A 16,700-nucleotide genomic window follows, 5' to 3' on the forward strand; every position below is an offset into this window, starting at 1 on the left:
AAACTTTAAACTATGACATATTACAGATATATTTATCAGATTAGAAGGCACTCATTAACATAGTATCACTGAAAGTGTATGTTTGCCACATCTGTTAATACTTGTCATTATGATGATAAACTGTATCATTTGAAATACTGAGGTCCATCTTCAAGCAGTTCCCAAGTAAAATCTTATGCTGATGAACTATCTTAAAAGAAGAGGCATTTCGAAAAGTTGATTATTGTCCTTCTATTTCATAAGAATGAATGTTATTTGGTTTTATGTACTGAAAAGTTTTTATTTGATTTTTAAAATATGTAAAGCTGTTTAAAAATAAGTACTCTGATAAAATAATCATATACATTTGCTTGGGAGTCTACTGAGGGCCATGCATTGTTACAATGATGTAAACAGAGTTTGTCTACTAATATAAAAATAGGTTGTATTGTATGGTTTGGTAAAAATTAAACTATGATTGAGATTTGTTATAATTGATCATTGGATGGTCATGCACAAGTTGTCACATTAACCAATGGCTACTTTTTCTGTTATTATACTAAATGCTCTATAGAACAATCACAAACTTGTTTTCCTACAGAATGGGACACAGACTCTTGGCATTTTTATTAATTTTGAAATGCAAATATCTTTGCATTAAAAAGTTCTGAATGCTACTTTCTGTTCTTTGGAAATATTATTATACATCAGATGTGGACAATATTTGTTGGTTGGAGTCTACATTTAATGTCTGGAAGAGGCTGATATCTACAGTGGGTACAATTGTGATACAGGATGAACAGAGCTGCATCACACACATCCGTACAGACAGGATTTTTTCTGAGTTGGAATTTATCTTTTTAAGACTGAATTAAGCCTACATACTTTTAGTTGGAGTTCTCCTGGCTTACAGAGATCAATACCAAAATAAAGATCACATTTTTGGCAGAGATTTCAGCTTGTACTCCAGCAAGGCTTCCTCAACTCAACAGCATAGAAGTGAAGATTGTTCTGCAATATTTATAGTCCGTGTGGAATTTGAATTCTTTGGGGTTAGTAACTGCAGACTTCTTGAAAAGTATTGGTTGATTGCTGGTTGGGGATGGTGCTAATTCTATTCTGTATTAAATCTATTTTTCATCTTAAAAGGAAGGGAAAACATTTTAGCATTGCACCAAGCTGACAGTTTGCAATGATACAATTTAAGGGAACCCCAAGGCCTGCAATTGTTGGGCTGCATGTCTATCCTTGTTACAGCTAAGTATCTGGGTAGTTGCTAGACAGAGTAATAATTCAAGAATTTTTGAGGCTGGCTACCCAACTTACAAGACTGTTCATATAAATTCTATTCTACTGCCATTTTCAGTATGTAACAGTTATCAAGATAGCTAATATTATTCAGATTTAAAAGATATACAAAGCAATTGTGCTCATGAGGTATGTAACAGTTATCAAGATAGCTAATATTATTCAGATTTAAAAGATATACAAAGCAATTGTGCTCATGAGGTCTTGTTAAAGGAGGGGTTTGTGATTCTCTGGAACCTGCTTAACTCCCAACATAGCCTGTGGTGAAGGATGCTGGCAGTTGTAGTTCATCAACCACTGGAGAACGTAAAAGCCTTTAAGCATCTGTAAAACCTGGGTCTAATAGAACAGATGGACACCATGTATATTCAGCTCCAGCCTCCCTGATAAATGCCTTGTATTATGCTGTACAAAAGGGTGATGTGTAAAGATTTCTTAAGCAAGCCAGTATTTTTTTTCTCTGTACCTTTTTTGTTCTTTTCAAGGAAAGGCTGCAAGAATAAACAAGATAAGCCGGTAGGAGTATCTGTGCACCTTGAAATTTTCTCCGAGGGCCTCCCTAGGCAGCGGTAACTTTTATCGGTTGCATGTAAACACTTTTGGTTTTAATCGTTTTTACAAAGATAAGTCTCCTAGCATTTGCTGGTTCCCCATCCAAAGGATTTTTTTTTACCGTAGTAAATGAGCGGCTCCGCTTCTGCAACTAGAAATCCGCCGGGATTATCCAATTTCGAGGCCGGCTAAGGACTACTACGCTCAGGAGCATGTTGTGAGCGTCTCTTCCCAAACACATAACTCTGTACCGAGTGGGGGGAAAAAAAGCAAAACGAAGGGTTTCTGTGGCACAACAAATCCAGGGGGGGTGGCTGGGTGGGATTACCCTCACCCTTTAAAAACAAAAACAAAAAAAGCCTCCAGGTCTGAGCTCAGGGGAATTTTTTTTAAAAAAAAAAAAACTTTCCAAGCTCGGCGAACGACTGAGGGGAATTCTGAGAAGCACAACTTCGCCTCCGTAGGGACACGAAAGCTTTGGGGTTTTTCCAACGGCCGCTTTTCGGGAACTCCCATGCACCGGGGGCGAGAGTCTCTATTGACAGGCGGGAGCCGAGTCCCCGCCCCGGCCACCACAAGAAGCTCGCCTCTTCCCGTTCACCACCACCACCACCACCACCACCCGCCTCCAGGTCTCCCCCGCGACCCCTCCCTGTGCGCGGAAGCCTCACCTGGTGCTTTCGGGCTCTTCCTCGCCCCCCTGCATGACCCCCTCAGCGCTGCGGGCTAAGGACGGAAAGGGTCCTCTAGGCACGATCCCGCTCCCGCAGCCACCTGGCAAGCTAGACGTGTGTGGGGGGGGGAGAGAGAGACTCGGGGAGTGACGTGGGTCCACTTTCCCCCCACAGAGAACTTTGCGTGTGGCGCGGAGGTTTGGCGAGAGGAGGCGGCGGCGGCGGCGCTGGCTCTATCCCAAAGGCAGCTCTCGCCCGGCATCAGCGCGCGCGGGCGCACCCACCCAAACACCCACACGCGGGCTCGCTCACCATCCCCACGGCGCCAGAAGTACAGGCATAATAAGTCTTCCCCCGCCACTAGCCTGGCGATTGGGACGGTGTCCCCGCCCCTTGGCTCGGCTGCCCTGCAACTGACGCCCGCCTCACACTTTTGAAAGAGCGAGAGCGGCCCGTGGAGTCGTTGAAGCGCGCCCCGTTAGTGTGTGTGTGTGTGTGTGGGGAGGGAGGCGTGTTATTTATCGCAGCCACGAGAGCCTTTTTGGTGCGGGGAGTCTTCACTCCTGAGAATCAATCGGGCTTCCCGGGCAAAAGCCTGGAATCGTTTGCAAAAGCGCTTTTGCCCGCGCCAGTGCTCCTCTTTGGCCCGGTTGTTCGTATTGCTCGCTTCCCCCGTTGGGATTTCGTTTCGTGTCATCCGCCCTTTTAATTATTTTGTTTAGGGCAGGGGTAGGCAACCTCGGCTCTTTTATGACTCATGGACTTCAACTCCCAGAATTCCTGAGCCAGCATAGCTGGCTCAGGAATTCTGGGAGTTGAAGTCCATGAGTCATAAAAGAGCCGAGGTTGCCTACCCCTGGTTTAGGGAGTATTTAGAAGAAGGAGTTCCCTCTTTTAAGTGGCTGTGGTTATTACGTGTCGGGGTTTGATTTCTGAAAAGGGGGAGGTTCTCGGTCGCTAACTAATGGCGGAAATCCCGCCGTCGAGTGTCAGAGATCGCCTTCCTATCCCGGAATGTAAAGTCTATGATTCGGCGGCAAAGAAAAATAATTTTGCATTATTCTTGTTAATTAAGGACTTTATATAAGATGTGTCAGATCTCAATTTTTTTAAAAAAAGTTCAGTCTCCAGTACTTTACTCCACTGAGTCTACAGGTTGCACTATGCATTGTTTAAACATGTTTTGTCGAATAAACCACACAGATTACTTTTCCAGTCAAGCCAAAACTAAGCAATGCACATTATGCCCTATTATTTATGAATCCAACCGGTTTGCTATATAATTAGTGTTATTCTCCTATAATACAGTCCATGTATAGCAGAAACTAATATCTTGGCTCATTCACTCAGCCCCCTATGTATGGAATAAGCAACACTGGATCTAGCAACATTTCTCCTTATATTGAAGTATATTATGGATTTAGGTTTTTGTCTCTTGCCTTCCCCCCCCCCCCCCCCCCCCGTCTGGCAGGCAGGTGTGCTTCAAAGCAAATTCTGGCCTCCAGCCACTGATATATTTAGTTCATAAATGCCACAAGAATCCAATCAGATATACAAAGACAAAAAATCTGATTACAGTAGACTGTGCAACCTTTTTACCAAAGTTTTTGGCGCCGTGTGCAGGTCACATCTAGAGCAGCTGCCATTCTTGTCATGCTGTAATTTAAGACTTTAGAGTTAGAGATCTCAATTTCTGCAAAAAAAAACTTAAGTGCTGACTGTTGGCAAAGTACGTATCTGAAACTGACTTGGTTCCAAGCAGTCAGATGATGACAAATTCACATTCTCTATTCAGATCAGGTAGGCACAGCTAGCAATAAGAGACATTTGGATAATCATCCCTTGTTTTGGATCTTTCTAGGTTGTTGACTTAAAAAAAGGAAGGAAAGATAGGAGAAGCAGCACTATAGCTTGATGTCAGTGAGCAACTATAAATGGGAAAACAGAGTGACTAGCTGTGGAGACTAGGACTGGCATTGAGCCCTGAAGTAAATTGAGATAATACAAAATGAAGTAAGTATAGTGGAATGACAAGGATGGCAAACGGGTAAAAGGAAGGGATTAGAAAAGCCAAGAGTGCAACCTGATCTAGTTCTCAACTTACAATTTGTTTAATAATTGTCCAAAGTTACAACAGCACTGAAAAAAGTGACTTACAACCAGACCTCACACTTAACAACTGTCACAATATACTCACACTCACATAAACAAAACGTGTATGCTTGGCAACCAGCATGTATTTACGATGGTGCAGCATCCCAGGGTCATGTGACTGCCATTTGTGACCTTTCCAGCTGGCTTCCAACAAGCATAGTCAATGGGGAAAGCCGGATTCCCTTAATGACCGCTTGATTCTCTTAACAACTCCAGTCATTCACTTAACAATCATGGCAAAAAGGTCTTAAAATTAGGTACAATTCATCTAACTGGCTTGCTTAGCAATGGAAATTCTGGTGCCAATTGTGGTCGTAAGTTGAGGACTACCTCTACTCTCTGCTGTTGTTATGTGATGTTAAGGTCAAAGGAGTAGCGCTCTGCTCTGGATCTACAAACCCACTTTTCTTTAGAGCTCCTCCTCAGTTATAGTTTCCCTATTGTCTGCAAAATAACAGTTTTATAATTACCCGCATGCTCCTCAGCAATCATTTTAGCCTTTTTGTTGCAGTACTTAAGATTTCAAACTTGGTCTCTGGCTGCCAAATTTAAAGATCGCATGAGCTAAGATCCACTGTTTTCATTTCTAAAAAGGGCCATCAATGGGAAGAGGAAGGCATTGAAGAAAAAGTTACCAGAAATACAGTTGTTCAACGTAGGGTAAAATAAATTACAGAGAGAATGGCAAGGAGATGAAGGAGGAAAGGAGGGAAAAGAAATTATTCATAATCATAAAGACTGAATAATTAGAAATGACATTTTTCTAAATTTAAATTGCACAGGCTATCTCCTAATACTAGTTAGACCATTAAGCAAATCCTAAAACTTAATAGGAAGATGCATTACAATATATATTTTAGACCAATAATTTGTGATTGCTGATCCTGTTTTAAAATTTAAGCCACTCTCTTCTAGACAATCAGGATATAAATATTTAGGTTTTTTTATATCCCACATCTAATTGCCACATATTTTTTAAAATATGCCAGAATAAGAATGCATTTTGGCAAAAAGATAATGGAAAGAGGGCTAGCCAGTTTGTCAGACAAGAAATCTGAGTCCAAAGTCTCAGACTAAGTATCAAGGTCCTTCTCCTGTGTTCCCATCAAATACCTTCTAAAAGAAACTGAACAATGTCTCCCTGGCTGAGTGAATGAACAGAATATATCATATTCTAAAGAGCCAGATACTCAAATAATGTATTGTTTTAGTCATAAAATATACTTCAAATATTGTTTTGATTAAAAATGAGAAGTGAAATCCACAATATAAACCTAATAAATAAAATTTACGTAAATGTATCTGCATAAAAATATCATGTCAATATATATATTAATACATGCATAATTACTATGTGCAATAAAAGTGTTATTCTGAAATTCACCATGACTTCCTCTTAATTCTCACTCAGCATTTTGGCATGTTTGCAAATATTTTAATGAAGGGTAGCTTACCTTTCTTCTTTTATGACTCATGATGAATGTTTACTGAAACATTCACAAATGCTCAGCAAATTATTAGATGCTATGCAGGGCAGTTCTAAATTCACTTATTTGGAAGCACAGTATAACTTATTTTAGTAGTCCTTACTTTTACACTATATGTGGGAACTAGCTTTATACTTCTTTAAAATACTTTCTGTTTTGCAGGTGTTCTTTAAAAGTAGATTAAAAAAACTACTTGTAAGATTTAAGAAATATTATTGAAAAACTTTCAGCCCAAACTTCATATGTCCATTAGTATTTAAGAGAGCACTAAAATATGATTGTGGAATTGTAATAAACATGGTATATAATGAGTTCTGATTTGTTTTGGTATAGTAGTTAAAGGCACCGTACTAGAAACCAGGAGACCTGCATTTAATTCTGCCTTAAGCATGAAACTAGTTGTGCTTTTGCTTCTTGGCCCTTACGAGGCAGTGACAAACCACTTCTGGAAATCTTGCCAAGAAAACTGCATGGACTAGTTAATGTAATTGCCAGGAATTAAGATTGATTGAAAGACACAAAAATAGTGTAAGTATAAATGAAAGAAGGCTTAATGCTAACTTCAACGTATTTCTATTCTGTACTGCAAAATTGCAACCTGAATGCTATAATACAAATGGAATTGAAAGAACAGTGATCACTCGCTCTCTCCCTCTCCCTCCCCTTTTTGAATGGCTGGTGCCAGTATGGGATGCTGCAAGGTTTGGAATAGCTCCTACCCATTCAACAACCACATAAAACTACAAGTGAGGTCATTTGTTGACATGAGAAAGATGTCATCAATATAGCAATAGCACTTAAATTTATATACTTCTTCATAGTGCTTTACAGCCCTCTCTAAGTGGTTTACAGTCATCATATTGTCCCCAACAATCTGGGTCCTCATTTTACTGACTTCAGAAGAATGAAAGGCTGAATCAACCTTTGAGCAGGTCAGGATAGAAGGAATCGAATGTGAGCAGAATTAGCCTGCAACACTACATTCTAACCACTGCGCCACCACAGCTCCTATATACCTAGCTTGACACCTCTGCTCTAGACCAAACTGGTTGACCATGCATTAATGACACCTACAGTGTATGGCTGCCAATACAATCACCCATAATTGATTTGCAGATTTTGGACCCAAATAAGTTTCTTCTGGAGCTCTGGATGAAGTGTTCCTCCAAATGGAGCTGGTTCACAAGTTGGTGTTCTCAAGTTGGAAGCTGTGGTCAGCAATGCCATCGCACAACTACATCTTGTAACTTTTTCTGGAGCTAAAGGCATTGCACAGAATCGTGCTTTTGTCATTTTGTGGTTAGTCTATTGCAGAGGTATCAAACTGCCGGCCCGCGGGCCAGTTGCATCATACAGAGACCCCACCCACCCCAGCTCCGGCAATGCAAAAAAGGTTGTAACACGTCACATGACATGGCGAGTTTGACACCTATGGGCTATTGCAACTCTTTCTACATGGGGCTGCCCTTGAAGACCATTTGGAAGCTTAGACTGATATAACTGGAAGCTCAGGTAGTGCGTAGTGCTTTTAAATTCACCCATATAAAACTTTTTTTTTTCTGAGAGCTAATTTATTCCATATACAGTATTCACTAAAATCATTGTAAACTAAAGTCCCTTGAATTTCATTAGAAGCAGAAGAACAGCTTCTGGATATTAAATTTTCATCATATGTTGTTTTATTTCAACCAATTTCAATTTATGTTTTGTAGTAACAGCTGTAAAGAGATTTAATCTCAAGAAGGTAATAACTAGATAAAGAAGTACACAATTTTTATTGTTACTCTTGTTGTGAAGCTAATGTTTGAAGAAATACATGCTTACAAAAACAATCTAGCATAAAAACATAAGCAATTTAAAATTAATTTTATGACTTTTTATTTTGATGTTAATTATGGCAACATAAAAATAAATTCACCCTAAGATCAGCTATTACCAAGAGCTTATATTTTTGTACATAAACATGAATACCACTAATTTACTTAAGTATTGATCCATGTTGATGTTTCTTACATATTTCAATTTAATTCACACAAGAATTATAAGCATTTAGAAAATATCTCCATATCTGTAAAATCTAAAAAAATACACAGTGAATTATGTTACAATATTAAATTTGGCATCTAAAACAATACTAAAATAATCATGATCTAACCTCTAAAATGTATATTAACATTTTTGGTTTTCAAGAGGCTTTCCTGTTGTCCTAATAATGGACAGAAATACTGAACTATAGTGGTTTGAATCCAGAGCTTCATTAGAATCTTGCTCAAAGGATGGTTAGTTTTCTCCTACAATCTTTTGGTGAGCTACACAGGATGACTGTGGCACTGCCTGGTCTACTAAGCAAATAGTGTGAGAGGATGCAAAACAAAAGGAAGTCAACAAAAAATTAATTACTTCAACCTCTTCTTTCAGTGGGGCTAGGATTAAATTCCTTCATGAATGAAAGGGGCCCTTCTGTTTGCACAAGGATATTGGATTACTCCAATTTTCTCAAGATCCTAATACCCAAGAGACAAATACCAAACAGATTTTAGATACAAGTGTAATTTCAGTGTAAGCATGCTGAATCTACGTTATCCAATATTTTCTGGACTGCATAGAAACATGATTCATATTTCAATAGATTTCTCAATGGAATTTATCAGATAATCAAAGGAACGTATATTCCAGTCAAGTTTGCATAGAACTTGTTCATGGCAAATTCTATCCTTTCTCAAAAATTCACCTTGATGATCGAGCCTCCTTCAATATTGGAAAGGAAAAACATTTCCCTAAAGCATACAGAAGTGTTTTGTATGAAAATTTCATTAAGTTAAAGTATTAAGTACTTTTAAGTTAAAAATAACCTGGGAATTAGTCTTTTAAGGAGAAAAATAGCAATAGCCAGTTTCTGTGGTGATTACTTAATCGAAACAAATCCAAATAAATTATTTCTATCTAGCACCATCTTATAATGGCACTACCTAAAGGCTGACTTTTCTCATGGGCACGCTGGTATATATGGAGAAATGGGTCAAGTATGTACCTAGTGCACAAACTCAATTGATCAGCAACTGTATCTTTACTAGATTGCCTCTTCGTTTGAGGATAGGTTTACTTTATGTCCCCTGTAGACCGTTGCTCCAGTTATCACTATTCCTAACTGAATGAATCATGTTTAACTCTGCATAAGGTTATGGTCAGTTTATAAGTAACAACGTACAGAAAGCCCATTAAGCCTTCAGACAGTTTAGCAGCCTAAGATTTTTTTTCCTTCTCTGGACCTCTACATCAGAAGTGAACATAACAGAACTAATCCCTCTTGGAAAAAGGAATTACATTCCTACTTCAATTCAGGTTTTTTTTTACGTCTTCACAAAAACTATAAAGGAATTGTATGCTCTCCCAATGCTCAAGTAAACTGAAAACATCTCAACCTATCTGTTATTCTTAAAAAGTTTAAGGAATTAACAATTTGAATTAGCATTTTATCTACTACATGACAAGAACTCACTCGCATTCTCATAAATGCCTGGTTTACTGATTTATCTTGTAAGTCTTTTTGAGTTTTACTCAAATTTATGAAGCACAATGTTCAATATCCACACTACGATTTGTTGCAATTAATATAGTCTGGAATCTTTATCTTAGGACTGTGCCTAAAACAGTGTTTCTTAACCTCAGTAACTTTAAGATGAGTGGACTTCAACTGATAATGTTGGTTGGGGAATTCTGGGAGTTGAAGTCCACCCATCTTAAAGTTCCTGAGATTGAGTAATAGTTTAAACTATCGACTCTGTGCACCTAGTCTCTGACCTATTTTCCTAAGATTCTTATTCCCCACCCCACCCCTCTTTTTTAAACAGCAAGTTTAAGAGACTTCACTTAATTTTTACTTTATTGGTTGGACTTATAGAATGGAGAAAGACTAACTCCTGTGTAATCTCCAGAAGAGATTCTGTATGCATACTTTCTGGGAAAACTTGAATTATTATTTTTTTTTTTAGGTGTTGGGCTAAGAGGGAGAGAATAGAAGTAACAATGTAAAAGCAGTTGGTCAGGAAAGAGGCCTCTATTCCTCTGCAGGAAAAAAGAATACCACTTTTTATACCTTAATTTTAAAGCCATGAAGGAGGATGAAGAGTACCTTTATTATTTATAATAAATAACATACCATAGAGGTCTATTAATTTCTATGGCCATTAGTTCTCTCAAACAGAAAGTGATAAATTGTGGATTAATATAATTAACTGAAGATTGTTAAAAGTAAAGAAAGTATGAGTTATTTTATCAAGAGTAAAATAGAGATGTTATCTCTGGTAATCATTAATGAACTTCATTAACTAGGACAATGTTATCCTTAAGGATTTGTTTATAGAAAACAGACGAGATACGGGAAAAATAAATATTTTGTTACATTTGCTAGAGAAAGTAATGTTAAAATTATTTATGCTTGTGATGAAAGAAAAAGTCAATCATATATTTCTTTTCTTTTGTACATTATTATTTTTTTCTGTTCTATTTTTCTTTTCTGCATTTTTATTCTTTTAGCTTGTATTAAATTGTTATCTTTTTAATTATAATGCTAAATTATAAAACATAATTAATCCAAAAAGAAGTAATTGATAAGTAAGTTTCAATGAATGGTATTAGAGCAAATAAGGAATCACAAGCTGGCTGTAACTATTTTTTTCATTCTCTTGAGTTGGAAAATGATTTTGAAAAGGAGGAGAGAACTCTGAAGCTGGCAGAAATTAAAAAAAGTGATAGTATGCAGTATTGAGGCATTTCATGAGTTGCACGACTACTTAAAACATGCAAGTGAAACATACAAATACAAAATATGCAAAAATATCCCTGAGAAGCATTGCAAATATGATATCAATAAAGGAAACAGTTACCTCTTCTGAGGAAGAGAAGCTGAGAGTAAGTGGAGGGAAGTGCTGATTTAGAAAAGTGGTAATTTAGTGGTAATCTAATTATCAATTAGGTTAGTTGGGAGATCACAGATACGATTTTAGGATTGCTAATTCCTAAAATTGACAGCATTTTATCAAAATGTATTATGAATATAACTTAATATATCAAAAATCAAGTTATTTGATCACAATATGTTAGTTAAATAAAACTGAAATTGTGAAGATATGGTTGAGTACAAACTCAAAAATCACTGGAAACCCAGAAAATATAGATGGGTCGCTATAGCTGTTATCTATCTATGTGGTGCCCTGAGGAAATAAGAGATTTTAACCTTCATAACTCTTAGGCAGCATGAGTAAAGCAAGGCCATTTTAGATCCCCAAGAAATATAAAAGATACGGGAATCTTTCCATGACTAAATTTTCTTTTCTGGAAATCCCAACAGGACTTCTTCACCAGTACAAATAGAAAAATATAGCATTTGGGGATGAAAATATGGTCTCAATTGTATCTATGTCCCTACTTCTAACATTTATTATTCTAAATGACCATTCATCCTTCCTTTAAACCTATGTGTTTTGCTATTTGAGGAATTTACCACATATGTTCCTTACTTTTAAAAAAAATAATTTTATTTTAAGGAAATCCTCCAGAACTGTTATGTGGACTTTCAAGTAATCAGGATACACAAGCAACATTTTCAAGTGGTCAGCAAATATACAGAAGGGACAGTGCAAGTTTTAACAATAATTCTCATGATTATCATATGTGTATCATTGTTTATGGAAATAATTCTTCCACAAAATTATTTCCCCACATTAAAATATTTAAGAAAGTTTAAATTCCTTTCTGGAATATTTTTTTAAAAAAAACAAAGTTTAAAACATAGTAAAATTGCTGCTATCAAAAATGACTCCACTTCAGCTAAAGAGAAATTGGAAAAAAGATATTAATCCTTATCTACAAGACTTACCCCTTAATAATGTTATATAATGGCTCACAAATTGCATTATCTATATGAAAATGTCTATTTGCTGATGTTGAGGAATATTTTTTTGAAAAAAGCAAATGTATCTTAAAATTATTAAACAACCTGGAAAAATGTCAGTGTAAGGTATATCAGTTAACAACAACATCCTCAACCAATCCAGGACAACAGTTTAAAGTAAATATTCTGGTCATAACTTTAGATTTCAAAGGTAGGGGGGTTTATATAATCCTAAGAACATTTTATCATTCATAGAAACAAATAATCAGTTATATATCAATTATTTATATTCCTGACCTTGATTTAATTGTTCAATTGAACTTTAATATGTTAGCTTCTAAAGTTAAAAACATTTATGGAGATGCTTAAACAATGAAATATTAAGACTAGCGTGAATGTTGGCAGACAACTAGGAAACATAACTGAGTTTAAATTAAAACTTTTTGAACTGGAATGGCAAACTAGCCATTAATATAAGTTTGCTCACAAGTAACATAAGACACAAAACATATATTTTTAACTTTCTACTTAAACATGCTAGGCTGGGTAAGTAGAATTCAACTACGATTTCTGTTTTTAGTAAAGCCTATTTTTATAAGTCTTATCTTTGGTATTTTAACACTTGTGAATCCTGCTTTTCAATCTCCAAATATTATGATGTTCAGCTTTTTCAGCATTTGCAGCAAGGAACCTGATATAATGCACAGAGCATCGGAGGATCAAACATTACTCGTTTCCTCCAGTTAAATAGGCTGTTATACTAAATTGCAGTTAGCTCCATTTTAAACTACTTTCAAAACAAAATTTTATGATAATTTAAACGTTAATCAGAATATCCATTTTGGATGGAAGGGGAAGCATAGATTAATTATAACTAAGCACTCACAGTGTCCTTCCTCTTGGATATAATAGAAGTAAGGATGGAAAAAAGCATATCGTTGTAAAGAGTCATGGCTCACTGTTATAGAATGAAATCAAAATTCACTGCGGAATTCAAAGATTTCATAATTTCCAAAAACAATATTTCATATTAGAAAGTAGATGGATTTTTAACTCTTTGTTATCTTCCCAATCTTGAAAGTTTTCTTATCAAAACAGAAAACTATTTATATAAGAATGAAATATAAAACAAAATATACTGGCCATGAACTCCCCTAGGAAGCAAATCCTCCAGGAAAGTATATTTTCTTTCAAATAAGTTAAATGACTGTAATGATAGATTAATGTTTAAACAGATGCTGTTGATAAAGTGGCAATGCATAACAATCTTTCAATCCATTATAAAGGTGCAATTGCCTGCAGTTCTTCTGTGTGGATGCAGCAGTGAAGTTCTGCTTTACAAATTCCAGGCACGAGGGATTTGGTGGCAGCAAGCAAAGGAGGTTCATCTTCTCCTAGGAAGAAAGATAGGTATTGTTAGTTAATTGGTTTTTCCTCCAAATCGATAATTTATTTATTCACATTCTAACATTTCTATGCCATTCTACTCTCAGTAGCAGAGTTACAGCATGTATAATATACTCAACATATACTACCATTTATTTTGTTACATACTGTATAAAACAAACCTCAAAACTATACAATAAAAATAGCAGCTTTTATTAGCACTGAGCCATGGTGGCACAGTGGTTAGAATGCAGCTTTGCAGGCTCACTCTGCCCACAGCCAGGAGTTTGATCCTGACAGGCTCAAGGTCGACTCAGTCTTCCATCCTTCTGAGGACCCAGATTGTTGATTCTGAGGACCCAATATGCTGATTCTGTAAGCCACTTAGAGGGCTGTAAAGCACTACTGGGTGGTATATAAGTGCTATTCATGCAAAAGTTCTATTTGTGCAACAGAATTTTTCTTCCAGCCATCATATTATTTCAAATCCAATACTATGTGATATTTCGAACCCTGCAGCCTAGATTTTGGGAACACCTGATGAGATGTGGACGGGAGGCTAAAACCTGATTAGAACACGAGAACTGTTGGAACAAAACAAGCTTAAGAGAAAGTATTCTTGATGGCATGGAGTTTGAAAAGCTTTGCCCACAGGTCATGGAACCATGTTGGGTGATGCTGGAGGAAAGTCCTGAAGCTACTGATACAAGGTAGTACTATCAAAGCAGAGGAAAATACTTTTCAGATCCAGGCTGTTCGTCATATCTATTCATTTCTATTGTTTTAAGGGAATATTTTCAGTTTTCCTATATAACAACAATTTTGAAATATTTACAGTTATAAGGGAAATCTCAGAAGTTTCAAGATTTTACATGCTATGCCATTCAGTTTTCTCTCTTACAACAAGTTAACCTAACTATAGATCTAACTGAAACTGACCCAGTGCAGTGTTTTATGAGAAGATGGTTTCCAGTTCCATGTGATCAAGTTAAAGCTATGCTGGAAGTGGTCACCATCATCAGAATCAAAAGCAATGGTGGGTTGTCGGACTCTACTGACTTTGATATTATTTATATCATCTTGTAAAATTTAAAATCTTAACATGCAATTATAGAGTGCAACTCTACTACATCTTACCTAGTCCTGATGAGGAAGAGACACTCTCTGTAATGGAAGATGTTTCAGTTTGATCTGTTAAGAGTCCATCCATTAAAGATAGTGACAATTCAGATGAAGGAACAGAGGAATCATAAATTCCCGAATCTCGGGGCATGTCTGGTAGATTGGCAGCTTTTACAACATGCAGCAACGGTTGAAGAATGGAAGTAGTCTGAATATCCTGAGATTCTCTATCCACCCCAAGATTCAAATGCTGTGTCACACAAAGAGAGTCTGAATGTAAAGGAGGAACAACATTTGCATCTACTTTTAGATAAAAATCTCCATCAGTCACTTGTTTATTGACTAAGTCATTTAACACCAAGCCAGAGTCAAAAGTTTCTATTACTGGATCCGGACAACGTAAAGGTGTTGGGAAGAAAGAAGCAAACTGCTTCTCAAACCAGTCAGGTTCCTGGTCAATATACTGATGCATGTTGCAAATGGCTACGTAGAGCGATCGTCCAGACTTGCTTCTGAAATAATTTCTTTTGCTAATATGTACAGGATACAATTCTGAATCATGAAAGCTAAGATCTCTGGATTTTAAATGAGCATAAAGCTGAGGCAGGTTATCCATAAGCTTGTACTTTGTGGTTAAATCTAATACTCCAGGAATGTCACCTTCACAGGAATAATCAAAGTAAACAGCAATGAACTTGCAGAGGTCACGTGAATTTTGCTTTGCATGACGTAGCTGCTCTGCTATGGTAGCTATGGCAACCAGAAAGAGTTCTTCTTTTCCAGTATCCTTTTCTCTGGATCTCTTGTGCTTCCAGCTCCTTTTCTCCACAAAATATTTCATTCCTTTTGAACATACAATGATGATATATTGGGATTCATTGATTTTCTGATGAAGCCACTCTTTCTGACCTTCTTTACAGTTTTTCAGATCTTCCCATAAATCTAAAGAAACCTAGGAAAAAAGATTATAGCCTTTGTATAATGGTTTGACTTTCAACACTCAACTTATGTTTATGAATGTGCATTTATGGGCTGGCATTTATTACAGAAGTGCTTAAGTGAGCACCTACTTGGGAATTTTTTTAAAAAAAAGCAGAATACATATTTATTTAGATGTTTTATGTGTGTGAGTGTGTATGTGTATAAAGCATATGAGACACTGCACATTTCATACATGCAGAGGGAGAGGGAGAGAAAGAGAGAGAGAAGAGTTGGAATTACATATTAAGGATAACAACCACATAATAGTGATGGGGAATTCTCTTAACGCTGTGAACTCTATTCTAGGACAGCCAGAGTAATATAGCAGCCAAGAACTGGAAAGACCCTGGGTCACGTCTTCATTCAACTGTGGACTTCTTTGGGAGCTTTGAACCAATCCTGCTGTCTCACTCAGAACTTACAGTGCTGTTGTTCTGAGGTTAAAATAAGGGGACACCTTCATACACCCTGTGCTCCCAAAGAAAACTTATATGATTATGCCAAATATTTATTGAAGCTACTATATACAGTATGTTACAGGATCTGAGAAGTCCTTGGTGCTCTTTGAGCTTGGGTGTTTTCTTGCAAATGTTCCATTACTCAAACTATGTAACATCATCAGTATTGGTAGGGAGTGGGGTATGCTCTCAATGGATATTCTAGTGGCTTGCCTTGTCAGGGGAACTATATGAGTTCTTATAGTATGAAGGAACTCATAATAGATAAAGAAACTCTTTTGTTAAAATCACAGAATCATAAGATTATCTCTGTATAAATAATGTTACCTCTATATAGTTAGATTACCTATACATAAAGAGTGGTACGTTAGAAGCGTATCAAATTAAAATAGATTGTAAAGAAGACAAAACCAGTTCTTAAAACATAATTTAAACAAAATACTTGGCAAGATTACTGCCTGTTAGTCACCCCAAAATAATGTAATTGCAGGCTTTGTATTGTTTTTTTTAATCAATTATACATAGAATTTCCCACTAATTTTTGAATCTTCAGAATTGCTTTTGGAGTTTGTGTGTGTGTGTGTGTGTGTGTGTGTGTGTGTGTGTGTATTTGTGTGTATAAATATGCATATTACAGTATATACAATAGACATACACACAAAGTTACATCTATAATTGATTCTGACACTAGAATACTTTTCTCCAC

At 36.6% G+C, this 16,700-nt stretch overlaps 2 protein-coding genes across 4 annotated transcripts in view; both read right to left on the bottom strand.

Moving 5' to 3' along the window:
• The window catches only part of ARHGEF3 (Rho guanine nucleotide exchange factor 3), a 148,525-nt gene extending 145,662 nt beyond the window's left edge, over positions 1–2,863 (bottom strand). Inside the window, exon 1 of one of the 3 annotated variants that reach the window (XM_081317439.1) lies at positions 2,826–2,863. In XM_081317439.1, the coding sequence (XP_081173565.1) occupies positions 2,826–2,854 (29 nt within the window). In that variant the 5' untranslated portion in view covers positions 2,855–2,863. The other 2 variants (XM_081317438.1, XM_081317440.1) reach the window with 2 other exon arrangements.
• A 5,195-nt stretch (positions 2,864–8,058) lies between these two features.
• The window catches only part of IL17RD (interleukin 17 receptor D), a 55,312-nt gene continuing 46,670 nt past the window's right edge, over positions 8,059–16,700 (bottom strand). The window contains exons 12-13 of the mRNA XM_081315529.1: positions 14,571–15,507; positions 8,059–13,441 (exon numbers count right to left, since the gene is read on the bottom strand). Coding sequence (XP_081171655.1) covers positions 13,326–13,441; positions 14,571–15,507 — 1,053 coding nt within the window. The 3' untranslated portion in view covers positions 8,059–13,325. The remainder of the gene's footprint in view (positions 13,442–14,570; positions 15,508–16,700) is intronic.

This window comes from Vipera berus, assembly GCF_964194415.1.
Source record: "Vipera berus genome assembly, chromosome: 2".
NCBI classification, from domain to species: domain Eukaryota; kingdom Metazoa; phylum Chordata; class Lepidosauria; order Squamata; family Viperidae; genus Vipera; species Vipera berus.